This window comes from Sprattus sprattus (assembly GCF_963457725.1).
Source record: "Sprattus sprattus genome assembly, chromosome: 7".
Classification (NCBI taxonomy): Eukaryota; Metazoa; Chordata; class Actinopteri; order Clupeiformes; family Clupeidae; genus Sprattus; species Sprattus sprattus.
This window is the reverse complement of record NC_137926.1, coordinates 3,802,732-3,819,650: the sequence shown is the minus strand read 5'-3', so window position 1 is coordinate 3,819,650 and position 16,919 is coordinate 3,802,732. Positions and strand designations below refer to the sequence as shown.

At 39.8% G+C, this 16,919-nt stretch overlaps 2 protein-coding genes across 3 annotated transcripts; one reads left to right on the top strand and one right to left on the bottom strand.

Annotated features, from left to right (window-relative positions):
* Positions 1-4,858: 4,858 nt before the first annotated feature.
* Positions 4,859-11,069, top strand: hnrnpd (heterogeneous nuclear ribonucleoprotein D). Of its 2 annotated transcripts, none has more exons than XM_080841970.1 (8): positions 4,859-5,312; positions 7,004-7,172; positions 7,318-7,479; positions 7,699-7,830; positions 8,327-8,426; positions 8,602-8,772; positions 9,187-9,282; positions 10,616-11,069. In XM_080841970.1, the coding sequence occupies exons 1-7, from the start codon at positions 5,143-5,145 to the stop codon at positions 9,252-9,254; spliced, it is 972 nt and encodes a 323-aa protein (XP_080698096.1). In that variant the 5' UTR covers positions 4,859-5,142; the 3' UTR covers positions 9,255-9,282; positions 10,616-11,069. The 2 variants fall into 2 exon arrangements, with proteins under 2 accessions (XP_080698096.1, XP_080698097.1); XM_080841971.1 differs by having other exon boundaries at positions 9,683-11,069.
* A 607-nt stretch (positions 11,070-11,676) lies between these two features.
* Positions 11,677-12,854, bottom strand: LOC308368408 (vesicle-associated membrane protein 8; the record flags this gene model as incomplete). Its single annotated transcript, XM_080842578.1, has 3 exons — positions 11,677-11,820; positions 12,376-12,537; positions 12,849-12,854. The coding sequence occupies 3 exons, from the start codon at positions 12,852-12,854 to the stop codon at positions 11,677-11,679; spliced, it is 312 nt and encodes a 103-aa protein (XP_080698704.1).
* Between the last annotated feature and the right edge of the window lie 4,065 nt (positions 12,855-16,919).

Here is a 16,919-nt window from a genome sequence, read left to right as displayed (position 1 = left end):
GGACAGCCACTCTCTTGCCCCCTAGCCCCTTAGGAAAAAAGGGGTCCAACTGCAAGACTGCAGGATACACACGTGCACACACACACACACACACACACAGACACACACACACACACAGACACACACACACACACAGACACACACACACACACACACACACACACACACACACACACACACACACACACACACACACACACACACACACACACACACACACACACACACAACTTAAGTAGTCTACACTACCTCTGCTTATATCTGCTCTATAACCTTATATACACATAAGATATTAGTCTAAGTAGGTTTTTGTAGGTTAAGTAGGTTTTTGTAGATCTGTAGGTTAAATCAGTTTATTATTTCCAACAGTGATTGATTTGTTTTCTTATCTCAAGATATTTATTTGTGTCCTAAAAAAATCTCACTTAGTCTACTTTCAACCTCACTCTAATTTGTTTTTGTTGTACTTAATAAAGAAAGTATACAAAAAATGCTGTTATTTCTTTATTCTGCCAAGATGTGACAATAATCCTACACCACGATTGTTTATGGTTAACTTAAATGATTTATTTTAATTTTACAAAATCACCATCATACATGAAAAGTTATTATAATTAAATTAAATCTTATTTATGATCTATTCTCTAACAAAGAGAAATATCGCTGAAGCAACTCACCACTTGACCTCAACACAATAAATGAGGCAAAAGTTGATACTATTCTATCGAACTTGTCTGAAGCTACATTAAGAGTAATTTCACCACTAACTTCAATAATAAACAAATCTATAAATGAAGGCATCTTTCCCAGTACTTTTAAAACAGCTATAGTAACTCCAGTCTATAAATCTGGTGATGTTCAGGAGGTCAGTAACTATCGCCCCATTAGTATACTCCCAGCAGCCTCAAAGGTCATGGAAAAGGCAGCGGCGGAACAACTCACTGCCCATCTTGAATCCAAGGCACTTTTACATCCTCTGCAGTTTGGATTCAAGAAAAACATTCCACTGCCACGACCTGCTGCTACCTCATTGAGGCCATTAAAACCAACTAAGACCAAGGAGGAGAGGTTGGTGCAGTCTCTCTACACCTGCGCAAGGCCTTTGATACTGTCAATCATAACAAACTGCTTAACAGACTTGGTAATTATAATCTTTCATCACACACCCAAAACTGGATCAAATCAAACCTTAGTGGCCGTAACCAGTGTGTGTGTGTTAACAATACACTATCCCCATTTAAAGCATGCACACTGGGTGTACCACAAGGATCAATCTTGGGCCCATTACTTTTTAGCATATATATAAATGACCTGCCATCCATGTGTGATGATGTCGGCACAATAATGTATGCCGACGACACTGTCCTATATACTCATGGTAAGAGCGCTACAGGGGTTGCCAAGAAACTAACAAAAGCAATACAAAAGGTTGCTCTCTGGTTACAAAACTCATGCCTCACCTGAAACCTAAAAAAAAACTGTAACCATGTTTTTCACCACCAGCACATACTGAAAGATTGCCACGATGTCTCAGTAAATGGCCAAACAATTGATAATGTGGATATATTCAAGTACTTGGGCGTTACCCTTGATCCAACTCTTAGCTTTAAAAAAAATGTTAAAAAAAACTGAGAAACACACTGAAATTTAACTTCAGATACATAAGGAATGTATGTATCTGGATGCTATGATTATACCACATATTTTATATTATATTACAAGCTGGTCTCAGTAAACAAAAAAACTGTTATAAAACCACTTGAATCCTTATACAAAAGTGCCCTCAAAATCCATTATAAAAAGCCACGTCGCCACCATCACTGTCAGATACTAAACAAAATGAAATTTTAAACTTTGAGAATCTGATCAAGCACTCAAATGTCTGCTTACTGTTTAAAATGATTCATAATGCTGCAGCTCCCCCCTTGAACAAATATGTTACTCTCTGCTCTCAGAAGTCAACACGAACAACAACATCTGTAACAAGGGGTGAGTGTAGTGTACCCCAATGCAAAACTGTTTTCGGGAAGTCATCATTTTTCTTTATTGCCATGACTCAATGGAATACTCTGCCAACAGACATTATTTCATGTAGAAGTTCCCACACCTTCTCACATCTTGCCAATTGTTGTCTACTGTCAGGACAGGAGTGTACACATTTATGAATTGTAACCCTTTGATGGATATTTGGCTGAAGGAAATGTAAATTTGTGAGCATTTCCATCAGCTGCGTTATGTGAAAGTAAATGAAACACTCTCCTCATCAGGAGAGGAGTTATGATCAGCTGTTGGTTCAAAACTTGAGGCTACTTCTGGCAATTTAATGAATAGAAATATAATATAAAATCGCAACAAACTTAATGCTGATGCAAATTTACCCATTTCCATCTACTGTATCTTAGTCCCATATACATATACAGACAAACACACAGACACACACACATATACAGTATATATATATACTGTATATGAGAATTAGACCCTTTAAGCAAATACACTTTGTTGTTCAACTTGCAAAATTTTATTTGAATTTCAACCATTTCAGCTCATGATTTACTATTCAAATGCTCATAATTCACACAAAATGGTGGGATTGAAACCCATCTTCACACTATTAGTCTTAGCGAAACCAGGGACCATGAATGAGCAGTCTCAAGTCCATGGTGCCTGCAATGACAAGCTCTTTTCATTGGTGAAAGACTATACCACCCGTCCATGGCATTAGGTGGAGGCCCACTCAAGGTCCACAATACAATAATGCTTTGAGAAAGCTGACATTGTGGTGATGGAGACTGACAGGCTTCTCATCTTTCAGACACAAACAATGCATGCATGTTGCGTTTCGTTTACGTTTACCTGGCTTACTACACCTATATACCCAGTCCAGACACGGGTAGACCTGTTATTCCAGCCCCAAGGACCACCATACAATACCATGGTTACTGTGGCCACCATTTGAACCTGCAACAAATGCTTTGTGCATGGCGTGCAGAAAACCCGATAGAAAGACAGGCTTTTGGTGGACTATTTTAAGCTGTTGATAACATCTTAGGTCCGTAAAAGGGTCACTTTTCTCACTCTCTCTCTCTTTTAAGCGTCTGTTTTCGAGACGTATAGTGGACCCTCCCTGAGACACTCCCTTAATCCCACTCTGACAAAGGGATAAACAGATTAGGGGGTTGCATGACTCTGGCTGGGAGAGGCGGCCTGATTTCGCCCACCTTCTCCTGGAAGATCTCTGTAATAGTCTACAATATTGCACAGTACTGGATTTCCTCCAGACAGAGTAATGCCATGCAGGTGTAGCCACAGAGCCAACACCTGTAAATGGGACAACATTGTTTGTGCAACGTCTACTGAGTGTAAGAAACACCTGTTTGTGAAGTAAGTAGGCTGCCTAGGTACTGTCTGTGAAGAGTTGGAGCCATCCTGAGATGAGATGGTATGGCCATTCAGACTGAGGAATGTCATATCTGTAATTAGCGAAGTCTCAAACTTGCAAGCTGTCTATTCTCCTTCCTCTGGCTCTCTCTATTATGATCTGATGAGGAGTGCGATGCTCAAGGTCAACAACCAAGTGCACAAAATACACTCACATTAAGGCCAACTGCCAAACCTGTTCTTACCTGGCCCAGCGCTATCCTATAATTCATTTTTCATGACTCGAAGCAACTTCAAAATCTGCAAAATCTGGTTTCCTTTCTATGTTATAAAGTTCAAAATCAGAATCAGAATTAGAATCCGAATCATGTTTATTGGCCAAGTAAGTTTACACATACAAGGAATTTGACTCCGGGTTAAGTGGCTCTCAGTGTTCTTACACAAAATATACAACACAACACAATATAACAGCACAACGGTCTAAGAAATATAGTACAGGGAGGAATGGCTACAGGTGAAACCGTTTCTGTGAACTGTAAACACAACAAATAGTGCAAAGAAGTGGAGAGTGCAAGAATGGCAGAGAATATTAAATGGTAAAGAGAAATGACGTAAGAAGTACAGTATATACAGCCTGTAAAGGTATATAAAGTAAAGTAGGATGAAATGAATTGCAAATTTTTCATTTAAGAATAAAATAGGTAAATATGATTTGTAGGTGTAATTGTACAGTGGTTATTATAGTGTCCAGGGTTATTGCATAGAGCCACAGTGTTTTAACTATCTTGGTGTCTTGCAGTAGTTACTCTAGACATATAAACTAAATTGCAGCGATTAATGAGAGATTCAAGACAGATCTGTGGACCAGTTGCTAGGAAGACATCTTTACTTTGAGGTTATGTGGCTCCACCTGCTGGTTGGTTTGTGTATTGCATTTTCTGCCAAGAGGGCCAAGAGTGAGTGTTTTCCCCCATTACGTTTGATTTTGGTCATAATGTCATCATACTGGTTTATATTTCCAGGGACCAAGCAGTCAATATGCTGTATAGCCGAGCCCAGCCAAATACATGCACAGGCAGCACACATATTTCTGTAAACAGGATTACAACTATATAGGAGCCCATGTTGTGCATAAAACATTTCTGCTACATCAGGGAGAACTGAAGGCCATTTTTAGAATTATTATTATTATTATTAATAAATTGAGCAAACACAATCTTGTTTCCAACGGATTCATATATCGTTTCTAACAGATAACATTAGGCCTATGATCTTAATCATATACGCAATGCATGACACAGTGAGATTAGTTTGCTTGAGGGACATACATGGGCATGATATAGATATAACTGTATATAAAGTAGACAGGGACCTGCCTGAGATTATGGCGTTTACATCTCTTATCCAATGATTTTATTATTTATCTAGATTTGGTATACTTCCGCCGACCATTTTGTAAGGAGCGCCATTAGTTTCGTAATAGCTAGCAACACTGCGAAGTCACACAGCCGACTTTTGAAAAACCATTAGAACGATTATCAAACAGGAATAATATCAAATCAGCCACTGCACTGTGATTGTGCACTCAGATTACACGCATAATAGTTGAATTACGTGTAGTTCACTGTTCAGTAGTACGCGCTAAAGTGGCTAGCGATAGCTAACTAGCTAGCAATTTCTTAGTTAAGATTAGGTAGCGATAATAAAGGCACTCTATTACAGCAGCGTCGCTAATTGTTAGCTAACCAAATTATATCCATAATGTCTGAGGAACAGGAACAGTTTTTAGCTGAAGATCCCTCGATGAATATGGACGAAGATAGCGAAACAAACAATGAAGACCAAGTAATAGCAACGGAAGAACCAAAGGGTAGTGTTGCAGAAACCGAAGGATCAAAGATTGATGCCAGCAAAAATGAGGAAGACGAAGGGTGAGTGACATATCAGTGACAAGTTAGCCTGCTAACATTACGTTAGCTAACTTAATACCAAGGTTGCTGGCTATTTATTTATGTTTGCATAAAGGTTTACGTCAGATGATAATCGTTATTAAAATATGTATGTTGAAGCTTATACTACAAGCTCATAACCGATAACTAGCTGGCTAACATAACAGGAAGTAGTACACCTGTCAAAACGAAGCAGGGTAGTTTTAGCTAGCAGATGAGCTAACGGTATCTTAATGATGTATGCCCATCATATTTGTCGTTTTATTCCATGTACTTTAAACGGTGTTATAGGGAATGCGTTTAACTGCAGGGACGGTCAGCAATTGTGACCATCGTATGAATATTGGATACAACGTTAACCGGTCTTAAAAAACATTATTGGTATTCCAGAGGGCCAACCACCCATATAGCAAAAGGTCAGTGGACCACTAGGGGCAGAGCTGGCGGCCCGCTGGCCTTTTGCTCATCTGTTTTCGGGCGGTCCACGGGTGAGTTACAGACAGGCCCACCGTTTTGCCACTTGCTCTAAAAAATAGTTTTCCTGTATACATTCATTTCTTCTTCTTCATTCATTGTTATCAACCCTTAAGATTTCAATGTTACCAGTGCGTAACACAAGTCTTTAATTGACTAATTTTCACCTTCACGGAACTGTGGAGAGCAGGAAAACCCAGTCCTGTCAGAAACCACAGTCTGAAGTGTGGGGCTGGAAAAGAGATGGGGTTTGTGGAGGCCTTCCAGCCGGCAGCGGCAGTATGGAGGACCCTCAGTGGGAGGCGGTGCTGCAGAAGACCACCGGGCGGATGGTGGCGATGCAGCAGACCCCCGGGCTGTCAGCGGCCCCTTTGGCCGGCAGGAACTGTGCAAAACACCCCCGGGCTCTGTCTGTCGATGGCCTTCTCTGTCGGTAGCGTGGAGTGCTACAACCGCCGCACCCAGACAGAACTAGGCTCCGGTCGCCAATGTATCCCACTTCTGACACCAATGTAGCAAGCCAGCCAGGAGGAATATCTTCTCAGTTTTACTGCAGCTCCTGTGCCCCATACACTGCCCAACTCCAAGAGTGCCACTTGAACCCACACACACAGAACAGGCAAAACGGAAAGGAGGTCCAATCATGACGAAGCTAGTGATGGTGACAGATTCGCTATATAACACAGAGGAGCTAACACACAGGCATAAACAGCATAACACGAAATTATAAGTCCTACACACTAAGGCCTTATGTAGACAGGCTGCGTTACCTGTTGATTTATTTTCATTTCTGCGTCCATGTTAACAGGTTAGAGCATGCACACTGCCTACACGAGACGCACATCTCAGGCGCGGCTCGTAAAATCAATGCAGAACGATGTAACACGGCTGCACACGCATGTCATGTAATGAACACGCAACGCAGCCAGCGTGTATAAGGCCCAACTCCAGACACCAAAGGGGAAGGCATGAACCACATTATTCTTGAACATTACACAGATTTAACAGAATAACAGCCCAACATTGAGGCATGCTGAGAACAACAATACATCTCACGCACACACACTAACAACACACGCACACGTGTGGAAGCGTGCTACAGTTTTGATTCTGACAGAAATTCACACAATGTTAATTGGCTACTTGCATGTCGGTATTTGTTAAGGGACCAATTGTATTCTTTACATTTTCACCTGCAGGAAGATGTTCGTTGGTGGGCTGAGTTGGGACACCACAAAGAAAGATTTGAAAGATTACTTTGGCAAGTTTGGGGAGGTGGTTGACTGCACTTTAAAGCTGGATCCCATGACAGGCCGGTCCAGGGGCTTTGGATTTGTTTTGTTTAAGGAAGCAGACGGTGTTGACAAGGTTTGCCTTTTTTACATTATCATAAACCTTACAATGGTCGAAATGATTGTCAACATTTTATCTCTCACCAAACAGCCTGTGATGTACAGCCCGACACTTGGACCGTGTGATAGTAGCTCATGGGATATCTTTTGTTTTTCTTTAGGTTATAACACAAAAGGAACACAAACTAAATGGAAAAGTAATCGACCCCAAAAAGGCCAAGGCCATGAAAAGCAAGGAGCCTGTAAGGAAGATATTTGTAGGCGGGTTATCACCGGATACACCCGAGGAGAAGATAAAGGAATACTTTGACGGATTTGGAGAGGTAGATGTTCTTGTAGATTGGCAACAAAGCCTCTGAACTGTTCATTTATCCACTTTACATGGAAGCCTACATCCCCTCGAGTCAATGAAGTCAATGAAGCCTACATCCCCTCGATGTTTCTTATTTTCTGTACTTTAGCCAGTTGGTATACTAATTGCAGTATTTGGCACAAATAATTATGAAATAAATTGCCTTTCCCGCTTCTTTTTTTTTTTATAGGTGGAATCTATTGAATTGCCAATGGAAAATAAGACAAATAAAAGGAGAGGGTTCTGTTTTGTTACTTTCAAAGACGAAGAACCAGTCAAGAACATAATGGAAAAGAAGTTCCATAACATAGGCCTGAGCAAGGTGAGTGTGCCTATGGATATATGTGTTGGAGTGCCGGTACAGAAAATGTATTTCATTTGATCAAGTCAGAAAGTGATTGTGTTCATATCTGACCTGTTGCGCTTAGCTGTAACATAGGCCTAAGCAAGGTAAATGTGTCTATCGAGTGCCTGTACAGATAATGTGATTAATTTTATCAAGACAGAAAGTGATTGTGTTTGCAGTTCATATCTAACCTGTTGCGGTTAGCTGTAAACCTTAGATGTTGTGTATTGTTTCCTAAGTGAACCTTTTCAGCTGTGACAAGCTAGTTTATGTCATGGTATATTTGGCACAGAACAAGGATTGTTAGCATATTATAGTGTTTTAAAAGTGACACAGATTATTGACTACCTTTCTTAAAACTTCACCGACTTCAAATTCAGGTGAACCTGTGTGTAACTGTATGTGAGACTCAAATGTTCACCCTACCGAACGCAAGCGTGTTCTGAATATTGCCTGGCATTCTCCCCATCAGTGTGAAATCAAGGTGGCCATGTCGAAAGAGCAGTACCAACAGCAGCAGCAGTGGGGCGGCAGAGGGGGGTATTCTCCCCGATCTCGAGGAAGAGGCGGAGGTGAGTCCGTCATTTATTCTGTTGAAGGATAGTTTTGTATTGATAATGTATGCACTTGAAATGCAGGCATTTTTTTTACATCTTCTGAACTTGTCTTTTTTTTACCGTCCTAAAAAGAGGTGCATTGATTTTTTTTTTGGACTGTTACTGCACATTGAGAACTGTTACTTTGCAGGTCCAAATCAAAACTGGAATCAAGGATATGGCAATTACTGGAACCAGGGCTATGGAAATGGAAACTATGGCAACTATGGCTACAACAATCAAGGCTATGGAGGAGGCTATGGGGGCTACGATTACTCTGGTTACAACAACTATTATGGTGGATATGGTGATTACAGCAGCGGTATGTAATACCATTTTCAGAAGCACCAGTATTCAAACCAGATAATAGATGGCCTTCACTTTTTTCCACACACAGTTATTAAGAGCTACATTGTCTAGAGCTACACCTACATGTTTCAGCCATTGTGTCGTCACATTGACAATTCATATTCATCTAGTGAAGTTTGTGTTTCAGTCAAGATTATAGCAAATTCATTTAATTTTTTTTATTTGTACTTTACTTTTACTGCAGATCAATTAATATTCATTTAGTGAAGTTTGTGTTTCAGTGAAGATTATAGCAAATTAATTTAATTTATTTGTACTTTACTTTTACTGCAGATCAATTTATATTCATTTAGTGAAGTTTGTGTTTCAGTGAAGATTATAGCAAATTATTTATTTTATTTTATTTGTACTTTACTTTTTACTGCAGATCAGCAGATTGGCTATGGTAAATCTCCCAGGCGCGGAGGCCACCAGAACACTTACAAGCCATACTAAAGGCCTAAATGCCACAGAGTGTGCAGAGGTATGTTGACAACTATTTCATCATCAACTTCTCCCTCTGTAGATTTTAAAAGTTGAGTTGCTTATGCTACGTTTACCTTTTGTAATTTACTTGCTTAATTTTTTTCCTTCTTGAAAGTTTTTCACAGCACCCTGCAGTGCTTTACAGTAGTGGTAACTGTGGTAACATAGAGACGTCAACCTTTTGGGGGCAGTAACATAAAGACGGCCTTGCCGTTTTTTTTTCTCGTTTTTTTCTTCGCCATGTTGTAACTGTAAAAGCTAACAGGTACAGTACTGCTAAGTAGGGGGCCAGAAGTAAAAGGATTTGCAAAGGAAAAAAAAAAAAGAAGGGAAAAAGAACGAAGAATGTTGTCTCCTAACTCTGACATTTGACCTCTGACCTTGTTTGTACCTGCCAGCGGGGGACTTCCTTGCAGGCCATGAGCTGACTTCCCGATTCTCTCAGGCCCGCTCAATGCGGACAGGGTACGAGAGGCGTACGCTCTCGAATGCTTCCCATTTGGTATGGTCTTCCAACATCCTGTATACCAATAGTGAACAAACAAAACAAAACGTAATAAAGTGGACACGTCAAGCTTTATCCTCTTTTATTTATTTTTAAGTATTTTTTTCCTGTTTCAATTTTTTTGAATCCATTTTGATTTAATACAATACATTTATGTAATTTTAATGCCATTTTTTACAGGCACTTCAAGTAATCGTTAAATACGACATCATACTGAAAGAATAACTACTTACTTTTCAAAGGATACGGCTTTCTCTGGACCTTTCAGTGTCATTCTGTAATATTATTGCATTCCTAATCTTACCTGTAATGCTTGCCTTTTCTTATTTATAGCTGTGGTAGCTGTAAAAGCCAGTAGTCCATGAGCTAAAACCTGGTATATACTTGGATGCCAGTGCGTTGAAGAAGTGCTTTAATTTTTTCTGATCTGTACTGTGTGGTGTTGTACTGACAGCGGTGGAAAACCTTCTCTTTAAACAATTTCATCTAACAAAATTCTCTTTTTTTAACCTTTTGAAAAATCCAAAGTACCAAATGTTGCCAGTAAAGTTGCATGTAATGCTGTTTTTAATGTGTATTTTTTGACCATTGGCTTGCCTTTTCTTGCATTTGGGCTTTGTCTTACTTCCAGGATTTCTAGCTTATGGACTTACTTTATGTTCGTTACGTAATTGTTAATTGTAAAATATTGTAAATTGATTTTCTTGATTTTTTTCTCCATAATGGAATCGTAAAGAATGGAATTCCTTTGTCATAATTTGAGGGACTGGCCGTTTTGGTCGTTTTTTGAGGAACAACTCTAACATTTTGGGTTTGTCTTTTTCAGGTCGAGTACGAGGTACGGCAGGAGAGCAAAAGGAGATGAAGTGACAGTGTGTGTCCAGAGTTGTGTTATCATGGAATCATGATAAAGGGCAGAAAAAGTCATTACAAACTCCAGCATTCAACTCTTTTTGGTGCAAATCCAGAAGTTACCAACCTTGTTTTTCGTTACATTTACTTGCGTTAACATCGCACACTAACTTAAATTAACCTCTTGATGTCTTCAAAACTTTAGGAGATACTTTATGTGCTGAAATCTTGTGTTTGCAATTTCCCTCTTGATAATGGGGAACACGTTTTGCTTCAGTTTTTTGTGGAAAGTCCTTTTTTATTTATCCAGCTTTTTAGTGCAGTTAAATTCTTTACATTACAGATATTTGTCACAAGCAGAAGCAAATTATGGCATCATGTACATTTTTAAACAAAAGATGACAATAAACTTCAGTAAGTATTCAATGCTCTCAGTCTTTGTCTTTTAATGGGTGTATTAGCCCCTGAAAGGGGTATCAACACTCCAGAAATCAAGTCTTAAGCTAACAGAATGGAGAGGACTTTAAATGGTGTGTTTCAGTGGCAGAATGCATACAGAGGTCTGTCCGATGTGTATGGGTAAGATCAGAGATGTAGTTTGAAGCCACAGCGTTTTCTTGTGATAATGTTGTGAGTATCGTACCCCCTTTGCCTCTTCTGGCACAGGTTTTGCTGTGTACTAGAACATTAACCGCATATGTTATAGAATGTAGAGGAGTGAGCTGGTGTTTCTATTAAAGTGTATGTTATTATTACATTATATAATATGACACTATTCAAGGTGTTTTAATGGGAATTAAACCATTTCAATTTAAATACCATGACATGGTACCTGGGGAAATAAGTACCACATCTGGGCCACAATAATAATACCTCCCTCGATATACATTAAATTCACATTAAAGATCTTGAAGCAGGGTATGAGAGACATTTTCAATATGTTCTATACACAATCCAACATATTAATACATATATACAGATTGGCGAGCCTTCATGCTCCTGAGCAGCCAACATCAAGCATACAGTCAGTGAGCACTATGTGGGGATGACGCCAGTAGCAAGCAGGATGATGAGGAGGAGGATGATCCCCACAATTACACCGATGATGATCATCATCTTTATGTTCTTCCACCAGTATTTTCGCGCAACACGCGTTGATGTTTTCTGAAACGAATCAGCCTGGAAGGAGACAATTTTTAGAGGTAAAAAATCTCTCTTCACCAAAAGAACAAACTTCCACCGACGTGTATGGCACATGCAATGTTGTTATCACTTCCTCACAAGTCTGTCGGACTTCAGCCACTGGCATAATCCAGTTCATAAGGTTATCAATACATTTTTTATTATGAATATACAACCTCAGTTCAGATGAAATGTTAATTCATTGATAGTGGATCACATTCATTGATCAACTTCATAGATGATGTGTATGTATGTATGTATGTGCGTATGTATGTATGCATGTGCGTATGTATGTATGCATGTGCGTAGGTACATGCATGTACGTATGTATGTATGTATGTATGTATGTATGTATGTATGTATGTATGTGTGTATGTATGTATGTATGTGCGTATGTATGTATGTATATGTATGTATGTTTGTATGTATGTAAAGAAACTGACAGATCGGTCCAACTGATGTCCATTCCCACGTGCACCAATGTGCTTCCCATGTGACTAGAGCCATAAACAAGAGAGACAATACAGTATCTGAGTGGATTAAGACACTTACTGTTGCCTGGAGATCATCAGTCTTGTCAATCAAATCATCTAGCCTCTCTCCCCTCTCCAGGACTTTATTGATGTTGTCTTTGAGGATCACTTTGACATCATTGACTTGATCTTGGATCTGATTGACTTTGCTGCTGGAAGACGGCTGGGCACCTGAGTCAGCCTGAATAGGTTGAGACAAGAATGCATCACTTTAACAAACACTCTAAGCAGAGCATTATTTGTCAAGGTTGCCCCTGCTACACCTCAATTCCCCATGGTCTTTTCTGTGATTCACAATATCATCTGTAATCTCATTTATCGCAAAGCTTCATTTGTAACAGCTACGTCACGGATGTGAAACAATCGTAAGGTACGTGGCACAAATGAAAAGTCAAGATGTCTAGGAGTACATGAATGTGAATCTTTTGTAGGTCAAGCAAACATGGTGGTATTATATGCTTACTTCCTTATTGACTTACAAGAAGTCCTCACCTTCATACTGGTAAATAGTTAGAGTAGAGTAGAGTTCAGAAAGATGAAATATTTTGGTTAAGCTACTCTTTAACACCCATTTCCTATTTTCGTGGATTTGCTCTCAAGAATAACCATACCAACGTCCACAGATGATTTGTGAAGCCATACCACAACAATGTTTTCCACCTGATCAACTGTCGCAGGAAGTTCATACTTACCATATCTACAACCGGCACGGCCACAAACTACCCCTCAAAAATGGATATTCCTCAGGAATCAAACCCTTTTGACAAACATTGGTGTTCCTAAATGTCCGCAAGAGTCTGCAAAGCCCTGAGTCAACAGCTCTGAGTACTTCAGCGCAAGTTCCTGTGATAGTCTGCCCTTCCCTTGCCTGGTTGCACATTAACCACAGCTGTTCAACTGACATCCCCTTACTGGCTACCGGTTGGTCGGCCATCTTGACTTGTGACTTACCATTTGCTTGCTGAGCATCTGATTCAAGTCAGCGCTGAATTCGTATGGTTGAGCAAAGGCCACTCTCTCTATCAGTGGGCTGTTCACCAAAGCACTCTGGAGCTGCAGGGAAGTGAAAAGGCTGATGTCACTGACACACGACTCTCCTGTTCGCTTTGCATAATTTCCCTTCTGAACAAACAGTCATGACAACAGACGTACAATAACACATAATATAATGTTTAATAACACATAAGTTCCTTATTTTATAACTAGATGACAATGAAGTTATCCAGGTCACGAAGAACGCCTTATCAGATGTTATGAAAGTTAAGGGAGTTAAAGGGAGCAGTTTTGTAAAACATACTGTTCTTATTTTTGTAGATAAGTGACAAAGTCTACACTGATCTAAGGAAGTATTTTTACTTTGGCTATGGTTTCCACTCACATCAAACAAATGTTTTTGAACATCTCAATTTTTGGGAAGTATCTGTCAGACCGGCTCCACCAACCAGACAACTCACACATTTGCTTATTCATAACCAACAGAGTTTATTTCCTTTATGAAAAGCAGTTGCAAATACTTCTCCTTTTCAATGTAACTTTCACTGTGTCTTGGAGTTATGTTATATGGAATATGTTATACAGCAGAACCTGCTCTGTTATTGGGTTGTGGTCAGTGCTGTGCCACAAAAGCATCATTTTGAATTGCCATAAAAGCATAATTTACCTCATCAAGGAACTTATGAGCACGCTTGGATTCAAAACTTGGCTCCGTGACGCAGATGTATGTTATTCCATCCTTTGATAGAACATGATACCTGAAACTGATGTGATTCAGCAGAAATGAGTAAATGAGTCAAAAATAATAACATTCTGTATATTCATCATTATTCTGTTCATACAAGGGAGACACACAGCCAGATCCCTAAGCCATCTGCCCAAAGAGCCTCGTCAGATCACTCGATCATAAAACATGATGACACTGGTGTGTCACAAACAGAAGATACCAAACAAAAAGTTGGCCATGTCTTCCAAACACACAACACACACAACACAACACACACAACACAACAACACAGACAACACAACACAACACAACACAACACAACACAACACAACACACACAACACACACACGCAACACACACAACACAACACACACAACACAACACAACACAACACAACACAACACAACACAACACAACAACACAACACAACACAACACAACACAACACAACACACACAACACACCACACCACACCACACACAACACAACACAACACAACACAACACAACACCAGTGTAAGTCGGCCTTCCTGTCATGAGAATTATTCCGTTTTTGACCACAGGGGTGTGCTATAATTCATAAGCAGGCGAAATGGCTTCTGGCTCCTCCGACTTTATTTACCCAAACTAACTTATATCTTATAACTTATTCTTTTGACACTATCTCTCATCTGACATTAAGACAATACATTTAAATTTAGTAACTACCATCAGACTTACTGTTCCAACCATAGGCCTACATTGCTGTCGTTTTAAATGGGACTGACCTGGAAAATGCTTCAATCCACTGTATTAATTAATTGCGGTTACCTTGACTAAATGATAAAAAGGGCATATTTAGTGGTTGAGACACAAAATCAGGAAGAGGTGTAATCCTAAACTACACAACACAAGATGGGCAAAATCTTACAAACGTGTTCACAGCCACCCTGTTGTTACCATGGAAACCTTTGAGCTCATGTAATACCTCCTGCTTGTGGATACAGCGAGCCTTAAAGATGCCAGGTGATGGGAGAGGCCTCGTTCACAAAGCACTGAGAGATAATCAGTACTGTGCAGCTAACAGCTTACTTGTGAAGTTCGAAATGAAAGAGCTTGTAATTGCTGTGAGATATATTCACACTTGAACAGGTGCCATGATAGGGAGCATGATGTACTGTATTTACACCATCTTTAGTGAGTTAACCATGAAAGATGAATTGAAGGTAAAAGCAGTAAGCCTACAACATTCACTGGAATGTTTTCCACTCAAACCATCAAAGCTCAGACAGCAAGCTATTTTATGGCCATGGCCACAGCAACTGATAAAGGCCTTCTTCACAAGTTTACAGATTAAAGTCACAAAAAAAATGCAAGTTTCAAGCCATTGCAAAAGGAGACATGTGCATTGGCTGATTTGCTGTCATGGAATAAGACAGCGCTGTTTTATAATATTGTATGCGCAGAAGACAGGCCTCTCTTTAGCATCTTTGTGATTACATAAATCACCTGGTCCACAAATGCCATGGTTGCTGTGTACTTGTAGAAAACTTGTTCTAACTCATTACTGGACCAATTTAGATCGTTAATTGTCCTTAGTGAAAGTTTGGACCCAAAAAGATCTGAAAAGGTTTGAAAAACCCATACGTTTCCTGTTAACCCAAATTCTCCCCGTTAATCACTCCCACTATCAGGCCCACACTGCATTATGGGTGAACTAGGCCTACACACAAACAGGAAACACATGGTTTTGCTGCACACTACAATATCTTACCAATCCTTCAGGACAGATCTTCGACATAAAGGCCCAACTGTAAGCGGTCGGATTAGACTCAGGGCTGGATCCTAAAGGAAGCATAAAATTCACATTGATCCCCATCCAAAATATCAGTGTTTCATTAAAGCAGCATAACGGAACAATTGCTAATCACTAACGAGATGCTAGCGGCTAAACTAGCGAAACCTATTGAAATGTGCTTACTTTGACACTATGACATACTAGTTAGTCAACAACTGTCATAACACAGTCAAACATCAAGCAAGTGCAACACAAGACAAAGCAAGACGGCAAATAAGCTTCTTACTAGTTTGGCAAATAGTACAAACCGGGCGGCTTCAGGCAAACCTACATAACCCAGTTATATGCCTACGGGCCCTGGTATTGCACGGAAGCGATTCTCCATATATAAAGTCATTGTAGTGCCCAATTTTTTTTAAAGCTGTTATTTTAAGGTAAAACTGCTCATCCTAACCCTTACCCTGAAGTACAATTACTGCATAATGCCACTTTAAGACTCATACCTTAAAATTTCCACCTGTAAGAGCCAGATCAACGAGGATGATGGGGCCTCTGGTGATGCAGGCGTATACAACAGGCATATCTGAATCTAATTTTTTGTACATGTTTAATCAATATTACTCCCTGGTAATGCAATAACCTGTGTTATGTAATCAAATGGTTACCAGACACCTCAGACAATAACAAGACAATATTCAAAGACTACTGACATTATTGATACAAAGTATATGGTTGCTAACATTTGCCAGCTAACTTAAGTTCTAACAAAAAATCAAGTTATCTCAGTGGCCAATTTGCTACATGCCTGGGAACATCTAAAGGTCTAACGTTAATCTTCTTCAGAGCTACCTACTTCTCACACCTCATCCCTGGCAGCAGACAAAAACCAGTACTGTTCAAAAGGGTTGCCGCTATCAACCAGCCGCATCCCGCGTGCACCTGGAGCTCGTAAACAGAGGATGTAGTACCACGTAATGTAATGTAATGTTATGTGACCATTTCATCAGTCAGGCTCCCCCTCAGTCATGCCTGGACTTGTCCTTACGTTACCCTCTCCCTATATAAGTC